Source organism: Myotis yumanensis, unplaced genomic scaffold (genome assembly GCF_028538775.1).
Source record: "Myotis yumanensis isolate MYYU_CA2020_CCGP unplaced genomic scaffold, mMyoYum1.0.hap1 SCAF_1, whole genome shotgun sequence".
NCBI classification, from domain to species: Eukaryota; Metazoa; Chordata; class Mammalia; order Chiroptera; family Vespertilionidae; genus Myotis; species Myotis yumanensis.
In genome coordinates this window covers 3,256,515-3,270,950 of record NW_027223752.1, presented here as the reverse complement: position 1 = coordinate 3,270,950, position 14,436 = coordinate 3,256,515, and the positions used below count along the sequence as shown (strand labels likewise).

Sequence of the window (14,436 nt, the reverse complement as noted above, 5' to 3'; positions counted from 1 at the left end):
AATCAGGAGAACCAGTTCCATACATCCATCTCTCTCCCTCTCTGCTCGCCCTAGCCGGGCACTACACATCATGCTTTGTTCCCCCCACAGCTCTGCGAGGTGGGCTGTACAGAATCCAAAACGCGTGCCTCCCACAGTGTCTTCTTCCCGGCCACGTGGGAAGGTATGTCAAGGGCCAGGTAGCTTACGTGCCAGCCAAGAGTAACTGATTTCTCCTCGGTGAATGCTCTCATTCATTCAAACAACAACCGTGTCTTCATGAAACACGCGGAAGGCTCACAGCACTGCATGGACCCACAGGTGGGGTTTCAAACACTGGTAGGTGTAGCAGACCCCCTCGGGGCCTGGCCCGGATGTCCTTGGGTCTGACCTTGAGCGTCCATGGCTCCCACCTGGGCTTTCTTGTGCCTCACACACCAGACAGGCCAGAGGCATGCAGCCCCGCAGGCTCAGACTCAGCCTGGGAGGGAAGGGAGCCTTTACGTCTCACAAGTGCCTCTTGATTGGAACCACTGCACCAGCCGACCAGCTTTCCTTTGGCTTCATGGGTGTGATTAAACACTTATTCTTAACAGTGATTGGTTTTCATTATAAAGAAGATACATGCTCTTTGTGAGAAATTAGGATAATCTAAAAGTACACAAAGAAGAACATAAAAGTCACCTCCATCCCGTCACCTAAAGATTCACTCATAAACAGATATTCATCTGGTTCTAGGCTTGGCTCTAGAACCGGGGACACGCAGTGAGCGGGTCCATGATCCACTTTACGGAGCTCTTGGGAGAGGGGAGGGGAGGGCAGGGGAGGGGAGGGAGGGAGGGGAGGGAGGGGAGGGGACTGGAGGGCAGGACACTTTGCTCTGTCTTCTGAGTTCCCTCCCAGGCTGTTCTCTGTGCACGGACTCTGTTTATTTGAAGTCTTAGGGAAGCACTGAGTGGTCAGAGGTGAGGGCTTTGGCTGGGGAGGCAGACCATCTCTGAGTGTCCCAGCACCCAGGTTACGGCATTCAGTTAAGTTCACAGAGCCTCAGTTTCCCTTCTGTGAAGTAGGGATGATTGTGCCTCTCTCACATTCCTTTTTTCCAGTTGTACTGGGAAGTACTCGCCAGGCATCGCTGTGTAAGTTTAAGGTGTACGGCAGGATGGAATGAGTCACACGTGCTATGCATGCTGACGGGGCAGGCTGTTAGCATCTCGCATTCCTAGGTGAGGGCGCTGCTTAAAGACCGCTGCCCGGAGCACACAGCACCCGTAAAGGATGGACAGCAACCTCCCCCGACCCCTGCCTTCAGCACCCCTGGCTTGCCGGCAGCACCCTTGTCAGAATCTCCGCCAACCAAGCAGGTCCAGACCACACTCGCTGTTTGCTGCTGGGCCGGCGGGATGGATACGTGGAAAAAGAGGTCCCTTCCTGTTTGCTAATCACCCAGGTCCCTTCCTGGTTCCAGGAACTGGCCGGACAAATATTGACCCGGCCGCTGTGATCTGCAAACACTATTCTCCTGTGGCTGGAGGCCGCGCAGCACCGAAGACCAGGGCCCGCCTGGCGCCTCTCTGTGAGTCCCATTCGCACGGGGAATGAAGGCAAGGGCTCTCTCTCTCTCTCTCTCTCTCTCTCTCTCTCTCTCTCTTTAGCAGCAGGGATGGGAGGACCGAGTCCCCCTAAAGGAGAAAAACGCCATGATGTACTCTTCTAAGGGTTGAAGGAGGAACCTCAGGTTTTAAATAACCTTTTATGAAAAACTTGGTCTTCAACATTTTTGAGAGAGGAACTCCCAGTAATGCTGGCAGACAGGAGAAAACAGAACAAGACAGCCCAAAGCCAGATGACAGCGCTGGCACAACAGATGTCCTAGGGGCCCTGTTGTTTGAAAAGGGCCCTCTGGGAGCCTGGTCTGGATCTGACCCTCCCTCACCCGGCAGGTCCCTGGGCCCCGCATCTCGCTATCTCCACATGCACAGCAGGGATGCGAATGCCTATGGCTTAAGCAGGGGTGGGCAAACTTTTTGACTCGAGGGCCACAATGGGTTCTTAAACTGGACCGGAGGGCCGGAACAAAAGCATGGATGGAGTGTTTGTGTGAACTAATATAAATTCAAAGTAAACATCATTACATAAAAGGGTACGGTCTTTTTTTTTTTTAGTTTTATTCATTTCAAACGGGCCGGATCCGGTCCGAGGGCCGTAGTTTGCCCACGGCTGGGCTTAAGGTTCTCCTAGGCCACTGAAAGGGCATGCAGCAAGTATTTCTCAAAGGGGGCATCTGGGCAGGACTACTCTCCAGCACACAGGGCAGCCGGCCTTTCAGAGCGTCCTGTCCCCCGCTGGACTCCAACAGCACCCCTGCTCCGTCTGAGATGGTCCCAGACACTCCCCCCTCCGCACTCACCCTCCCCTGCATTGCAGGACACCTCCGGCTGGGACCACTGGTACGATGCGTCTGATATCCCCACAAATAAACAGGACGTGGGCACACTGTAGTTAATGAGCGCAGTGCTTCACTTCCTCTGGGTCTCTCTGGAAAAGGAAGAGGCAGATTGGGTGGAGTTACTCCGCCTCAGTAGAGGGTGAGATGAACACTGCGCACACTCCTGTGCCAGGCGCCAGGCGCCAGGCCACGGCAGGTCCTGACCTGCCCAGGAGGCAGGCATTTCCATTTGCATTTTGCAAGTGGGGACCCCGTGGCTCAGAGAGGTTGCTTTGCACAGTGTCGCTCAGTGAGTGACTGCGGGGCCTTGATCCAGACCCAGGCCTGGCGGCGGCTCCGTCCCCTTTGGGACCAGACCCTTCAGCGAGCCTGGGACGCCTGGTGAGAGTAGATAGGAAATGGTAGCCCACTCAACGGGACAGGGAGAATAAGCCGGAGACAGTTTTGTCATAGTTGTATTTCTTGTTTTCCCCCGGGCAGACCAAATTTTCAACTGCTCTGCTTCTTCCAAATCCCCCTCAAAAGAAAGCGCGGAGAGGGTGGTTAGCAAGCCACAGCAGCTGAGCCGCGCAGGCCTCTGACCGGCGTTTCAACATCACAGTGTTTCAACATCACCAACACCAGGGCTGCATTCATCTCCTAACCACTGGCCTTGGGGTTCGGCGGGGCATTTAGGGCACAGGCTCTGTAGGCACCTGCAGAAATATGGTGTCTCCCACACCACCGTGGCGCTGGTAATCTATCCAGAGGCCACTGGTTTGGGCAAATGGTATTCAGGTGCTGATTAGGACACACACACAATCAGGACAGATGGACAAGGGCTGCCGGGATGGGAGGGGGTGGCGCAAGTGTCCGTTTTGAAGGGAGCAGGGGACGGCACTCTCCTCACTGGGACATCAGGTGCGGAGTGTGGTGGCAGCCTGTGCTCTGTGAGCACCTGGGGGGGAGGGGGGGAGACCCTGAGAGGGGCGGGGCACTAGACAGGGCAGGGTGAGCAGAGACAGGCATGTCTCCACTGCAGCTTCCCCTCAAGCTGAGCTGGCCCCTCAGGGTGGAGCCTGAAGCAGGAGAGACGTTGGACTGGTGGCCTCGGCTGTCATAACCCAGGACCGCAGACGGGGCGGCTTCAACCACAGAAACGCATTGTCTCCTGGTTCTGGAGCCAGAAGGCCAAGGTCAAGGTGTGGGCGGGGCTGTTCCTTCTGCGCTGAGGGAGGCTGTGCGGGCCTCTCCGAGCCTCTGGCTGTTTGCTGGGGCCCGGGCTTGTCCATCTCTGCCTTCCTCTCACGGTGTTCTCCCGAAGGTGTCCAGGTCTAAGTTCCCCTTGCTATCAGGACGCAGTCTTATTGGGTCAGGGCCAGTCCAAGGACGTCAGCGTACCTGGTTACTACATCTCAGTGATCCCCAAACAGGATCACACTCCAAGACACTGGGATCAGGAGTTAAGCATATGAATGGGGGGGTGTGGGGGGAGGGCACAATGAAACCCATAACAGAAATCTTTCCAAAATCTCTGCATTAATTAAGATAGATTTGAGCCACGGCATGTGACAAGAGGTGCTCGCGGTAACGAGCCTGATGGAGGCAGAGGTGATCTCTCTCTCACATCAGCCCCCAGGCTCCATCCATCTCTGGCGAGGCTCCCTCAAAGGCTGCCCTCATCCACAGGGCCCCCGGGGCTGCCCATCACAGCCACACTCCAGCTATGGAAGACCAACATGGAGAGGGCACGCCTCCCCCTGCCAGGGCCTGTCCCAGGAGTTACACACACCTTCCTCTCCTCTCCGACTGACTGGCGAGATTATAGCTCATGGTCACACCCAGATGCAAAGGAGGCCCGGCAACACGCATTGCCACCATGTCCTAAACATCCGCTCAGGAGTTCTGAGCATCATTCTCATCTTGTTAAAACGTAATGAATTAGAGGAATGACTGGAAAGAAGGGAAAAAAGAAAGGGAGGGGGGAGGGGGAGGGGGGAGGGAAAACAGACCATGGGAGGGAGGGAGGGAAGGAGGGAGGGGACCATGGAAGTTTCTTTTATAACCCAGAGTCCTTTTCTCAGCAACATCCTGTAACGTATCAATGTGTAGAGCAGATAAAGGGCCCCCACTCTGACTGAAGCCTTGGGGAGAAGTGTCCCGAGCCCGGGCTGCTCACCCTCCCTCATCCTCTGCAGAGCCCTCATGACCCTGTGGGATACAGTCTGGATGTGAGGTTTGTGGAGGGAGCAATGGGGAGCTGTGATGTCACTGAGTGATGTGCTCAACCTCTTGTTTTCAGAGGATGGAGCCAGCGTGGCTGTGGCTGTGGCTGCTGGGAGCAGGGATCCTGGCCTCTGCCCATGGAGACAAGAGCCCGGGGTTGCCTCAAGCCCCCAGGGGTCGGCTCCCAGAGCCAGCGCCCGCCTACCGCCAAGTCACACCCACCATCACCAGCTTTGCTTTGCGCGTGTACAAGCAGCTGGCAGCGGAAACCCCAGGAAACATCCTCTTCTCCCCGGTGAGCATCGCCAGCACCCTGGCCCTGCTCTCTCTCGGGGCCCAAGCCGACACCTCGACTCAGATCCTGCAGGGCCTGGGCTTTAACCTCACGGAGACCCCGCAGGCCAGCATCCACCGCGGCTTCCAGAGCCTCATCCATGCCCTTGACCTGCCCAGTCCCAAACTGGAGCTGAAAGTAGGCCACTCCCTGTTCCTGGACAAGCAGCTGAAGCCTCGTCAGCGCTTTCTGGACGACATCAGGGAGCTGTATGGAGCCTTGGCTTTCTCTGTTAACCTCACGGATTCTGCCACAGCCTGGAGGCAGATGAATGACTACGTGAGGAAGCAAACGTACGGGCAGGTGGTGGACTGCCTGCAGGAGTTCAGCGAGGACACGCCCATGGTTCTCCTGAACTACATCTTCTTCAAAGGTGAGTGCTAGCCTGGCAGACTGATCACGTCCTCCACCTCCAGCTCCGCCCTACAGCTGGGCCCCACCCTCTATCCCTGGCCCGCCTCCACCACCGGCCCCGCCCACCACCTCCAGCCTCTCCCTCAAAGACACCATCCTAAAGTCACCAATGTTTCTTATGGCAGTGACCCCTGCATCCTATATAATAAAAGGCTAATACACAAATCAACCGAACGGTGGAATGACTGGTCGTAATGACATGCATTGACCACCAGGGGGCAGACACTCAATGCAGGAGCTGCCCCCAGGTGATCAGTGCGCTGCCAGAAGCCAGGCTCACAGCTGCAAGCACAGCAGCAGTGGCAGGAGAGGCTCCACGGCAGCGCTAAGGATGTCCCATTGCTGGCTTAGGCCCACTCCCGGCAGGGGCTCTCAGACTGTGAGAGGGCGCAGGCCCGGCTGAGGGACCCTGCCCTGAGTGCATGAATTTCATGTACCGGCCCTATAGTATTCAATAATGTTCTTATACCACTACTTCTTCATTTGCAAATATTTGGTTTCTCTTGCCATGTTTTTTTCTATTCTATTTTTATTCTGATTCTTTTTGTTACACACCCAGTCTCACTTTTCTATTAACAATTCAATTTTAGAAAAATGTCTTTTACTTATTCATATATTTTTATTTCAGAGAGGAATGAAGAGGGAGAGAGAGAGAGAAACATCAATGATGAGAATCATCGCTCAGCTGCCTCCTGCACATCCTCTACTGGGGATTGAGCCCACAACCCCGGCACATGCCCTGACTGGGAATCGAACTGTGACCTCCTGGTTCATAGGTCAACGCTCAACCACTGAGCAACACCAGCCGGGCAAATCTTTTATTTTTATATTATTATTGATTTCAAATATACAGAAATATACAAAGAAAAATATAAAACCATCATACACTCCCCCCACCAAGAATGAAAACATTAGCATTTTACCATTTGATTCAGACTTTTTAAAAAATCTGACAGATAAAGTTCTATTTCTTTTTAATGCTTTCCTCGTCCCCTTTCCTTCCCTCCGTCCCTCCCGGAGGCCAGGACTGTCCTCGGGCAGGTGTGCATCCCCCTCACCCATGTGTGTGCGCCGTGAGCTCATTAAGGGTGTGCACATCAGTTACACACTAATGTGTGTAAAGATTTTACACAAATGCTCTCGTCCTGTATATATTATTTCACACTTACGTGTTAGTGTCATTACCATGTTATATTTATATAGATAATTTTGACTGTTGCATTGAGCATGTCACAATTTTTGTTTGTTTTTTAACTTGAGTTCTTTCCTGAATTCGTACATCTATCTTTATACTTTTCATGCTTTTCTTTTTACCTCATGTTGTTTCCTATTCCGAGGTCCCATCCATGATCTACCTTACACTCAGTCACGTCAGTTTAGGCTCCTCTTGGCGGGGACAGCTTCTCAGCCTCTCCTTGCCTTTAATGGCTGTGCTGATGGGGTGGAGGACTGCCAGGTGTTCCGAAGAATACCCTCAGGGGGGATTTGTTTGATGTTTTTCCCAGGAGGAAGGCTGGGTGAGAGGACTTGGGAGATTTATGGTAAGAGATGGTTCCCCACCCTGTAGCGCAGGGTTGCACGTGCGTGCGTAGATGAGGAAAAAGGCAGTCACAGCTCAGTGAGAATGGCACTCTGCAGGGGGAGGGGTGGGTGCCATGGGCTCCTGCAGAGACCCTCGCCCAGCCTTGGGAAGTGGCGGGAGGCTCCCTGGGAGAGAAGGAATCTAAGCCGGACATGAAGAATGAAGCTGCAGGAGAGGCTGAGAGAAGGGGTTTCGGAAGAGACAGCAGCGTAAGTAGAAGCCCGAGCTACAGAGATACCACGTGTTCTCAGGAATGAAGCACATTGGTTGGACTGAGACAGAAGGAATTGGGGGATGCCTGGGGCAGTGCGAGCGCTGCAGTGAGAAGATGAGCCGGAGTTGTGCTGAGAGTCCTAGACTGTCTCTGGGACCCAGGATTCCCAAACAGCTGGAAGAGGGAAGGGGCATGGCCACATCTGTTTTGAGGAAGATCAGTCTGGCTACAATGTAGAAAATGGGTTGGGGGAAGTGAGGGTTGGAGAGACAAGTTAGGACGTTCTTAAAGTGGAACAAAGTGAGGAAGAGGGTGGCCTTGGATGCAGTAGTGGCTGTGGAGAGAGGATCAGCGATACTTGGTCATTGGTTGGGTGTCCTCACAGATCTACGGGTTTGTGTCTTCACAATTCTATGGGTTTTGTGTTTTCATGGTTCTATGGGTACTGTGTCCTCACGGATCTACGGGTTTGTGTCTTCACAATTCTATGGGTTTTGTGTTTTCATGGTTCTATGGGTACTGTGTCCTCACGGATCTACGGGTTTTGTGTCCCAAGCCAAGTGGAAGCATCCTTTCCAGCGCTACCAGACCCAGAAACAAGAGAGCTTCTTCGTGAACGAGAGGACCTCCCTCCACGTCCCCATGATGCACCAGAAGGAAATGCACAGGTTCCTGTACGACCAGGAGCGGGCCTGCACGGTGCTGCAGATCGAGTACAGCGGCAACGCGCTGGCCCTGCTCATCCTCCCGGACCCCGGGCAAATGCAGCAGGTGGAGGCCGCTCTGCAGCCCGAGACCCTGCGGACATGGAGCCAGCTGCTCCTGCCCAGGTAAGCAATGAGGAGCAGGACTCTGGCACACCTGGTGCAGGTCCCCGAGCAGTTCTTAACTCCAAGTGCAAGGGGCCAACCCTAGGTTAGGATGACCAGCTGTGATCTTGGGCAATTTTCTTACCTTCTGGGCCTCAGATTTCCTCCCCTGTACACCGAGGCCCTGGTGACCGCGACACTGGGTTGTTTGGAGGATTAACCACGTGAATATACGTGGAGCACCGAGGAGCGACCTGGTGCGTGAGAAGCGCTCACCAGGGGAAGTGAGGGCTGCGTCATTCTCCGCCCTCCCGGGCATCTTTCTGCTCAGCCTCCCTTCCCTTGCTTCTCCCTTTGTCTAAATCATGATTTACTGTCAGAAGATAGTCAGCTGTGGCAAAAAAATCAGGTCAAGGACAATTACTAAGAATAATTATGACTCCCACAGGACAGTGTGAATTTCTTAAAAGTGCATCTTTTGTCAATTAAAACATTTCTTAAAGAAATTAAAAACCAAGAAGAGCACTGTGAAATCAGATCCCAGTTTAATGGGATCGCAATCTGACCCCCTCCTGTCTCTTGCTTGTCAGTCTGTGGTTTTCTCACAGTAGTTTCAGTCTTTTCCAGTTTGGCTAGACCCCTTCAAGAGCCAACTCCTTCTTGGGGTGTATCGTCCCTTATGAGGCACCTGGGATGAAAGCTGGCCTTGAGTTCTAATGACCTCTGCTGCTAACAAACCACCCCAAGACGGAATGGCTTGGAAAACAACATCTACTCTCTCTCTCGATTCTGTGAGTGGATCAGCCTAGCTGGGCAGTTCTGACTGGGGGTCTCTCCTGCATTGGAGTCAGATGATGGCTAAGGCTGGGGCATGAAGACTCCTCTGCTCAGATGTCTGGTGCCTGGGCTTGGTGGCTGTCACAGCTAAGGGCTGGGCAGGCATCTCTCTGTCTCCATGCAGCGTCTCCATGAAGCTAGCTTGGTCTTCTGTCTTCACGTAGGGTCTCCACGAAGCTAGTCTGGCCTTCTCTCTGTGTCCATCCAGCGTCTCCATGAAGCTAGCCTGGTCTTCTGCACAGCAGCTCAGCATCATTGATATTGTTACATGGCAGCCCGGGGCTCCAAGGAGACACGGAGTGAAAGCTCCTGCTCTCTTAAGGCCTTGGCTTGGAAGGACAGCTTCTGTCCTGGCTGTTGGCCAGAGCATCACAGAATCCACCAGAGTCGAGGGGCGGGTACAGACAAACCTCCTGATCCCTCTCTAGCCTACCACCAGCCTCCGCTCAGCACCCCAACCACACCGAGGTTCCAGGGAGAGTAAAGGGTGTTTTGTGTTTGGACAGAGATTCCAGCACCAAATAAAAGAGATACGGGTCAAGGCCCGAGGCCAGGTCTAAGGACGTTTCCTTGTTGACTGTGAATCTACACAGCTCCTGTCAGTTTCTGAGTCCAACCCCATCACCCAAGCTCCCTTGGGGTGAGCTTGCCTCTTCCCCCTCTCACGAGGAAGTCTCATAGGATCTTCTAGACCAGCGGTTCTCAACCTGTGGGTCACGACCCCTTTGGGAGTCGAACGACCCTTTCACCGGGGTCACCTAAGACCATCAGAAAACACATATATAATTACATATTGTTTTTGTGATTAATCACTATGCTTTAATTATGTTCAATTTGTAACAATGAAAATACATCCTGCATATCAGATATTTACGATTCATAACAGTAGCAAAATTACAGTTATGAATTAGCAACGAAAATAATTTTATGGTTGGGGGTCACCACAACATGAGGAACTGTATTAAAGGGTCGAGGCATTAGGAAGGTTGAGAACCACTGCTCTAGACCAATAGGTTTTCCTTCAGGATGGGTCTGTTTTGACCTCTTACTTGGACCTTCAAGAAGCAAAATCAACCCAAGTGACTTCCCTAAATCTCAGATGTTTCTCAGGCCAGAGTTAAATTTTAAAGCATTTTAATGTGCTTTCAGCATGAAAACTTCAGACCTGCCCCCCTCCTCCGGTCTGGTCTCCCTCCGTCCACTCAGCTGGGAGGACGGTTCGCTAGCCTGGGGAAAGCACACTTCCTGGTAACGTCCTTCTTCACTCACATTGGGTGGACACCTGGGGTGTGTCCAGCAGCCTGCTGGTCTTGCACTTGCCAAGGTTTGCCATTTCTGGAGCATATAACCTGGAAGGGATACTTCCCCACATCGGGCTCGGCAACATTTTCAACTCAGGAGCCGACTTGTTGGGAGTCCCTGGGCGGCTGAATGGAACCATCTTCCGGGTACAGAGGTGACTCGACGCAAACCCCCCTCAAGGGTGGGGCCTGCCCTGCTCTCCACCTCCATTTCCTCCTTTTCACAGTTTAACCCCAACTTCTGACTGCCCCCACTTCACATGGGCACCTGGACCCTCACGCTGCCCCCAGGAGTTCGAGTGTAAGGGTTCCCTAACCTGAATTCGGCTCTCCAAGCTGGACTCATTAGAGGCAGAAGTTTCTGAGCTGGTTATTCACCAGCCCAGCTTGCAGGTGCCCCTGTAACTGTCAAGTAACTGAGAAGAAGAACCCCCAAAAGCAAAGGACAGGTTTGCTCTGTGTTCAAAGAACCTGCAAACTGAACCCAGGAAATGCTGGTCAAGGCATGTCAGGAGCAGGAGAGTCACGCTGGCGATCGGTGCCCACGCCTGACGGTCACTGCCTCTCCTCAGACCCTGACGCTCAGACAGTGAGAGAAGGGCTTGTACAGGGGTGCCAGTAGATGGGTTTAGGAAGTAGGTCAGAGGCTAGGCCGACAGGACTTGCTGAGGAGCAGACGTGGACGTAGGAGAATGTTAACAACAGTCGCCTTAGGTGGGAAGTATGTGGATCTGAGCAGTTACGCTTTGTAAAAACCCTGGCCCAGTGCCGGGCGTCTAGAAAGCTCCCCTCGCTGTGCCCCTTCTCAGATCAGACGGAGAGGCCTGAAGGGCTCTGGGAAGAAGCCACAGAGCTCTACAATGTCCGAGGAGAAGGGCTGTGGGCTGGGGGCTGTGGAATGTTCTGGCACAGCAGGCAGTGTCCCAGGAAGACTGGTTCCCCTCACTCTGGGAAACACTTCTTCCTGCCAGCACGCAGGCTGCCCACGGCCAGGGGGTGCCTCCCTGTCTGGTTCTCTCCGCAGCGTGCTGGACTTGCACTTGCCAAGGTTTGCCATTTCTGGAGCATATAACCTGGAAGAGATACTTCCCCACATCGGGCTCAGCAACATTTTCAACTTAGGAGCCGACTTGCTGGGAGCCCCTGGGCAGCTGAATGGAACCATCTTCCGGGTACGGAGGCTACCGGGCCGGGCAGGTGGGAGGGGGTCTTCTCCCCCTTGACATGAAGTGTAGATTTGAAAGTCAAGTTCTCCTTTCTCTTTCCTATGCCGGTTCTTTAATGTCACAACCTGTGAGGCTCCCTTTCTCAGCAGCACCCTTTCCAGCTCTCTCTCCAGTCCTCAGAGCAAGGAGACAGAGTCCGTAATAGAGATGCCACACATTCAGTGACATCCAGGTGTGGGACAACTTTGCTCTGTCTCCTACACTTCCTCCTAAGACAGAGCTGAGGAGAGCAGAGACAGCCGGTCCCACGGAGCGCATTTGAACCGCTGACTGAGGCTTGAGCTGGCCATTATAGAGATGAGAAAACTGAGGCTTAGCGAGAGGAAGTGCAGCTGGTGGTGGAAAATGATACCTGGGCCTGTGCCACATGCTTCCAGGGGCTGAGAACGTTCTGGAGGGCGCTGTTGGGTTTCTGCGGCCTGGCTCAGCCTCGCTAGTCTCCCCACCTTCAGGGTGAGCCCCCAGAACATGGCAGGGGGAAGATGGGGAGAGGAGGAAAATAACATGAAGCTAGAGGTGCTGTCTTGGAAGGCGGGGCCTGGGGGACCTGGACGCTCTGCCTGCCTCTCCTGGTGCCCCACAGGGCAGACTCTGCCCTTGCAGTGTCCTGAGCTGTCCCTGCCCTCTCTTCTCCTTCTAGGTGTCGCACAAGGCAGCCATGGACATGAGTGAGCGGGGAACCAAGGCTGGGGCTGCCTCCGGCCTCCTCTCCCAAACCTGGCCTCTGAACGTGACGTGGGCCCCCCACGCCCATTTCAACAGGCCTTTCCTGGTGCTTGTCTGGGAGGTGACCACCCAGAGCTTACTCCTCCTGGGAAAGGTCGCCAACCCAGCTGCAGGCTGACGCCGGGGAGGCAGGAGGGTCCTGTCGCCCCTGCAAACCCACAGGCAGGCCTCAGCCGTCCGCAGGCCGATGGGAGGAATGTTCATCCGTGTGCAGAGGCCCGAATAAAGTGGCCTTGGGTGCTGTGAGCACTGAGAGCAATGCTCACAAGGAAGGTGGCTCCGCGTTGCCCTTCATTTGCCCCACAATCCCCTTGAATCTAGTGTCGCCTTCACCTGTGGTCAGAAAGTTGACAAGGAGAAGAGCTCCATGTTATGTCCTGGAAGATGTCCACACCACCGTCACCAAGTGTCCCAGGAAAAGGCACAGAGGACATCAGGAGAAATCAGAGTCTCCCCCTTCACGGTGGCCACCGTCAGCTCTAAAGCAAAGCGAGGTTGTCCTGAAACGTCACTGCCCAGGCACCAGGGCAGATCCCTTGGGAGGAGGTGGGTGCCAGAGCAGGCACCTGGCACCACGCTCCATGCAGAGGAGGGTGGGAGGATGGGCCAGTGCACAGATGGACCAGTGCAACATGGGAAGTCACATGTCCAAGGGCAACCCAAGGTCAAAGGAAGTGGGAGCGTTAACATGGCCAGGAGCCAATGGGTGTAGGCCAAACCCGTGGTTAGTGGGATGGACTGGGGCAGTATCTGGTGGCCGTGGAGCGTCCTGCAGAGGTCAGAAGTCCCTCGCCCACAAGTGTGTCCCTGAGTCTTCAAGAGGCATCTGCCTGAAACTGTGGGAGACGCAGAGGGCTGTCACCTCAGCTGCATGCACAGGGTGGACCACCTGCTGCAGGAAGATGGGCGGTTATGAGGCAAGTGGGGCACGGAGCCTTCTCCAGGGTGCAGCTTGCTCGTTGGCTCACATGCTAACCCGCGGGGTCTGCACTCATGGGTATAGTTTCCAAGGCCAAGTGTCAAATCCAGTTTGTGGGCCACCAGTTTTCAATCCCTACAAAATGTTCAGGCCACTAAATGTTTAAATAATATCAGGATGGAGAAGTCCATCCACTTACACCAAATAGAGTAAGATTAATGAGGCAATACTGGATCATAAGAGTCTGTGGAGATGCCTTGATCAACTTTGTGTTTGGGGAGGGGGGAAATGTTTGTCAAAGTAATGGGGATCCCTCAGATAAAGAGGGCTAAAGGGTAACTTAAGCCTGTGTCTTATCATCCACCATGCACACAGAGAGAAGCAGAGAGGAAAAACCCCCACTCACTGCCTTAAAGGCTAGAGCTGCCCCCTGCTGGTTAGAGAGGGTGGCTGATACATTCCCTCTTCTCCCTAGAGCAGTGGTTCTCAACCTTCCTAATGCCTCTATCCTTTAATACAGTTCCTCATGTTGTGGTGACCCCCAACCATAAAATTATTTTCATTGCTACTTCATAACTGTAATTTTGCTACTGTTATGAATCGTCATGTAAATACCTGATATGCAGGATGTATTTTCATTGTTACAAATTGAACATAATGAAAGCATAGTGATTAATCACAAAAACAATATGTAATTATATATGTGTTTTCCGATGGTCTTAGGCGACCCCTGTGAAAGGATCATTCGACCCCCAAAGGGATCAAGAGCCACAGGTTGAGAACCGCTGCCCTAGAGGCTGGGCTGAGGAACAGCTGTGGGAGGTGAAGTTAAACCTGAATTTCAACAAGTAACCTTTTAGTGTAAATATAGCCCATGCAATATTTGGGACACACTTGTACTAAAAACTTTCGTTTATATAATTTCAAGTGAACAGGGTGTGCTGTATTTTTACTTGGTAAATCCAGTAACCCAGGGAGGAGTGTGTATGGTCAGCACTAACGAGGGGTCAGAAGAAAATCCATCGAGCTAGAGGGCAGGCTGGTCTGGCATCGGGGTGGAGGGACCAGTGAGTCTGGTTAGAGAACACAGTAGGGCTGACAGAATATCCAAGGAGGCTCCCCGCCCCCCGGAGGGGCTCAGTTCGCACTGGAAAGGTGCTGTTGCAGCCACTGGTGTCAGAAGCACTGGTTCTCCGGGGCCAGAGCTGGTCTGCAGCCCCTGGGCCAGCGGGAGGCAGCTGTCCAAGGCACACAGGCCACAGCCGGACATACAGAGGGAGTGAGGGCTCTGGTGTCAGTATCGGGAGGACCACAGCGTCAGAAGGGCCACAGGATACAAAAGTCCAAAGGGGAGGGTGGGCAGAGGGAGTGGGGGCCCCAGTGTGGACAGGAGGCCTACAGCTCATGAACTGTGTGGAGGGCGCTGGGTTATGGCGGTCAC

The 14,436-nt window shown here is 53.7% G+C and overlaps 1 protein-coding gene across 1 annotated transcript; it reads left to right on the top strand.

Annotated features, from left to right (window-relative positions):
* Window positions 1–1,476: 1,476 nt before the first annotated feature.
* SERPINA11 (serpin family A member 11) lies at window positions 1,477–12,348 on the top strand. Its single transcript, XM_070402031.1, has 5 exons — window positions 1,477–1,555; window positions 4,710–5,340; window positions 7,734–8,007; window positions 11,149–11,296; window positions 11,991–12,348. Exons 2-5 carry the CDS (start codon window positions 4,713–4,715, stop codon window positions 12,192–12,194), a joined length of 1,254 nt encoding a protein of 417 aa, XP_070258132.1. The 5' UTR covers window positions 1,477–1,555; window positions 4,710–4,712; the 3' UTR covers window positions 12,195–12,348.
* Window positions 12,349–14,436: the final 2,088 nt, after the last annotated feature.

Bases quoted from the DNA above. Each gene is read 5' to 3' on its own strand.
- SERPINA11 (XM_070402031.1), top strand. From the start codon at position 4,713: ATGGAGCCAGCGTGGCTGTGGCTGTGGCTGCTGGGAGCAGGGATCCTG. The intron at 5,341-7,733 runs GTGAGTGCTAGC...TTGTGTCCCAAG, and splicing joins GAACTACATCTTCTTCAAAG to CCAAGTGGAAGCATCCTTTC. The intron at 11,297-11,990 runs GTACGGAGGCTA...TTCTCCTTCTAG, and splicing joins TGAATGGAACCATCTTCCGG to GTGTCGCACAAGGCAGCCAT.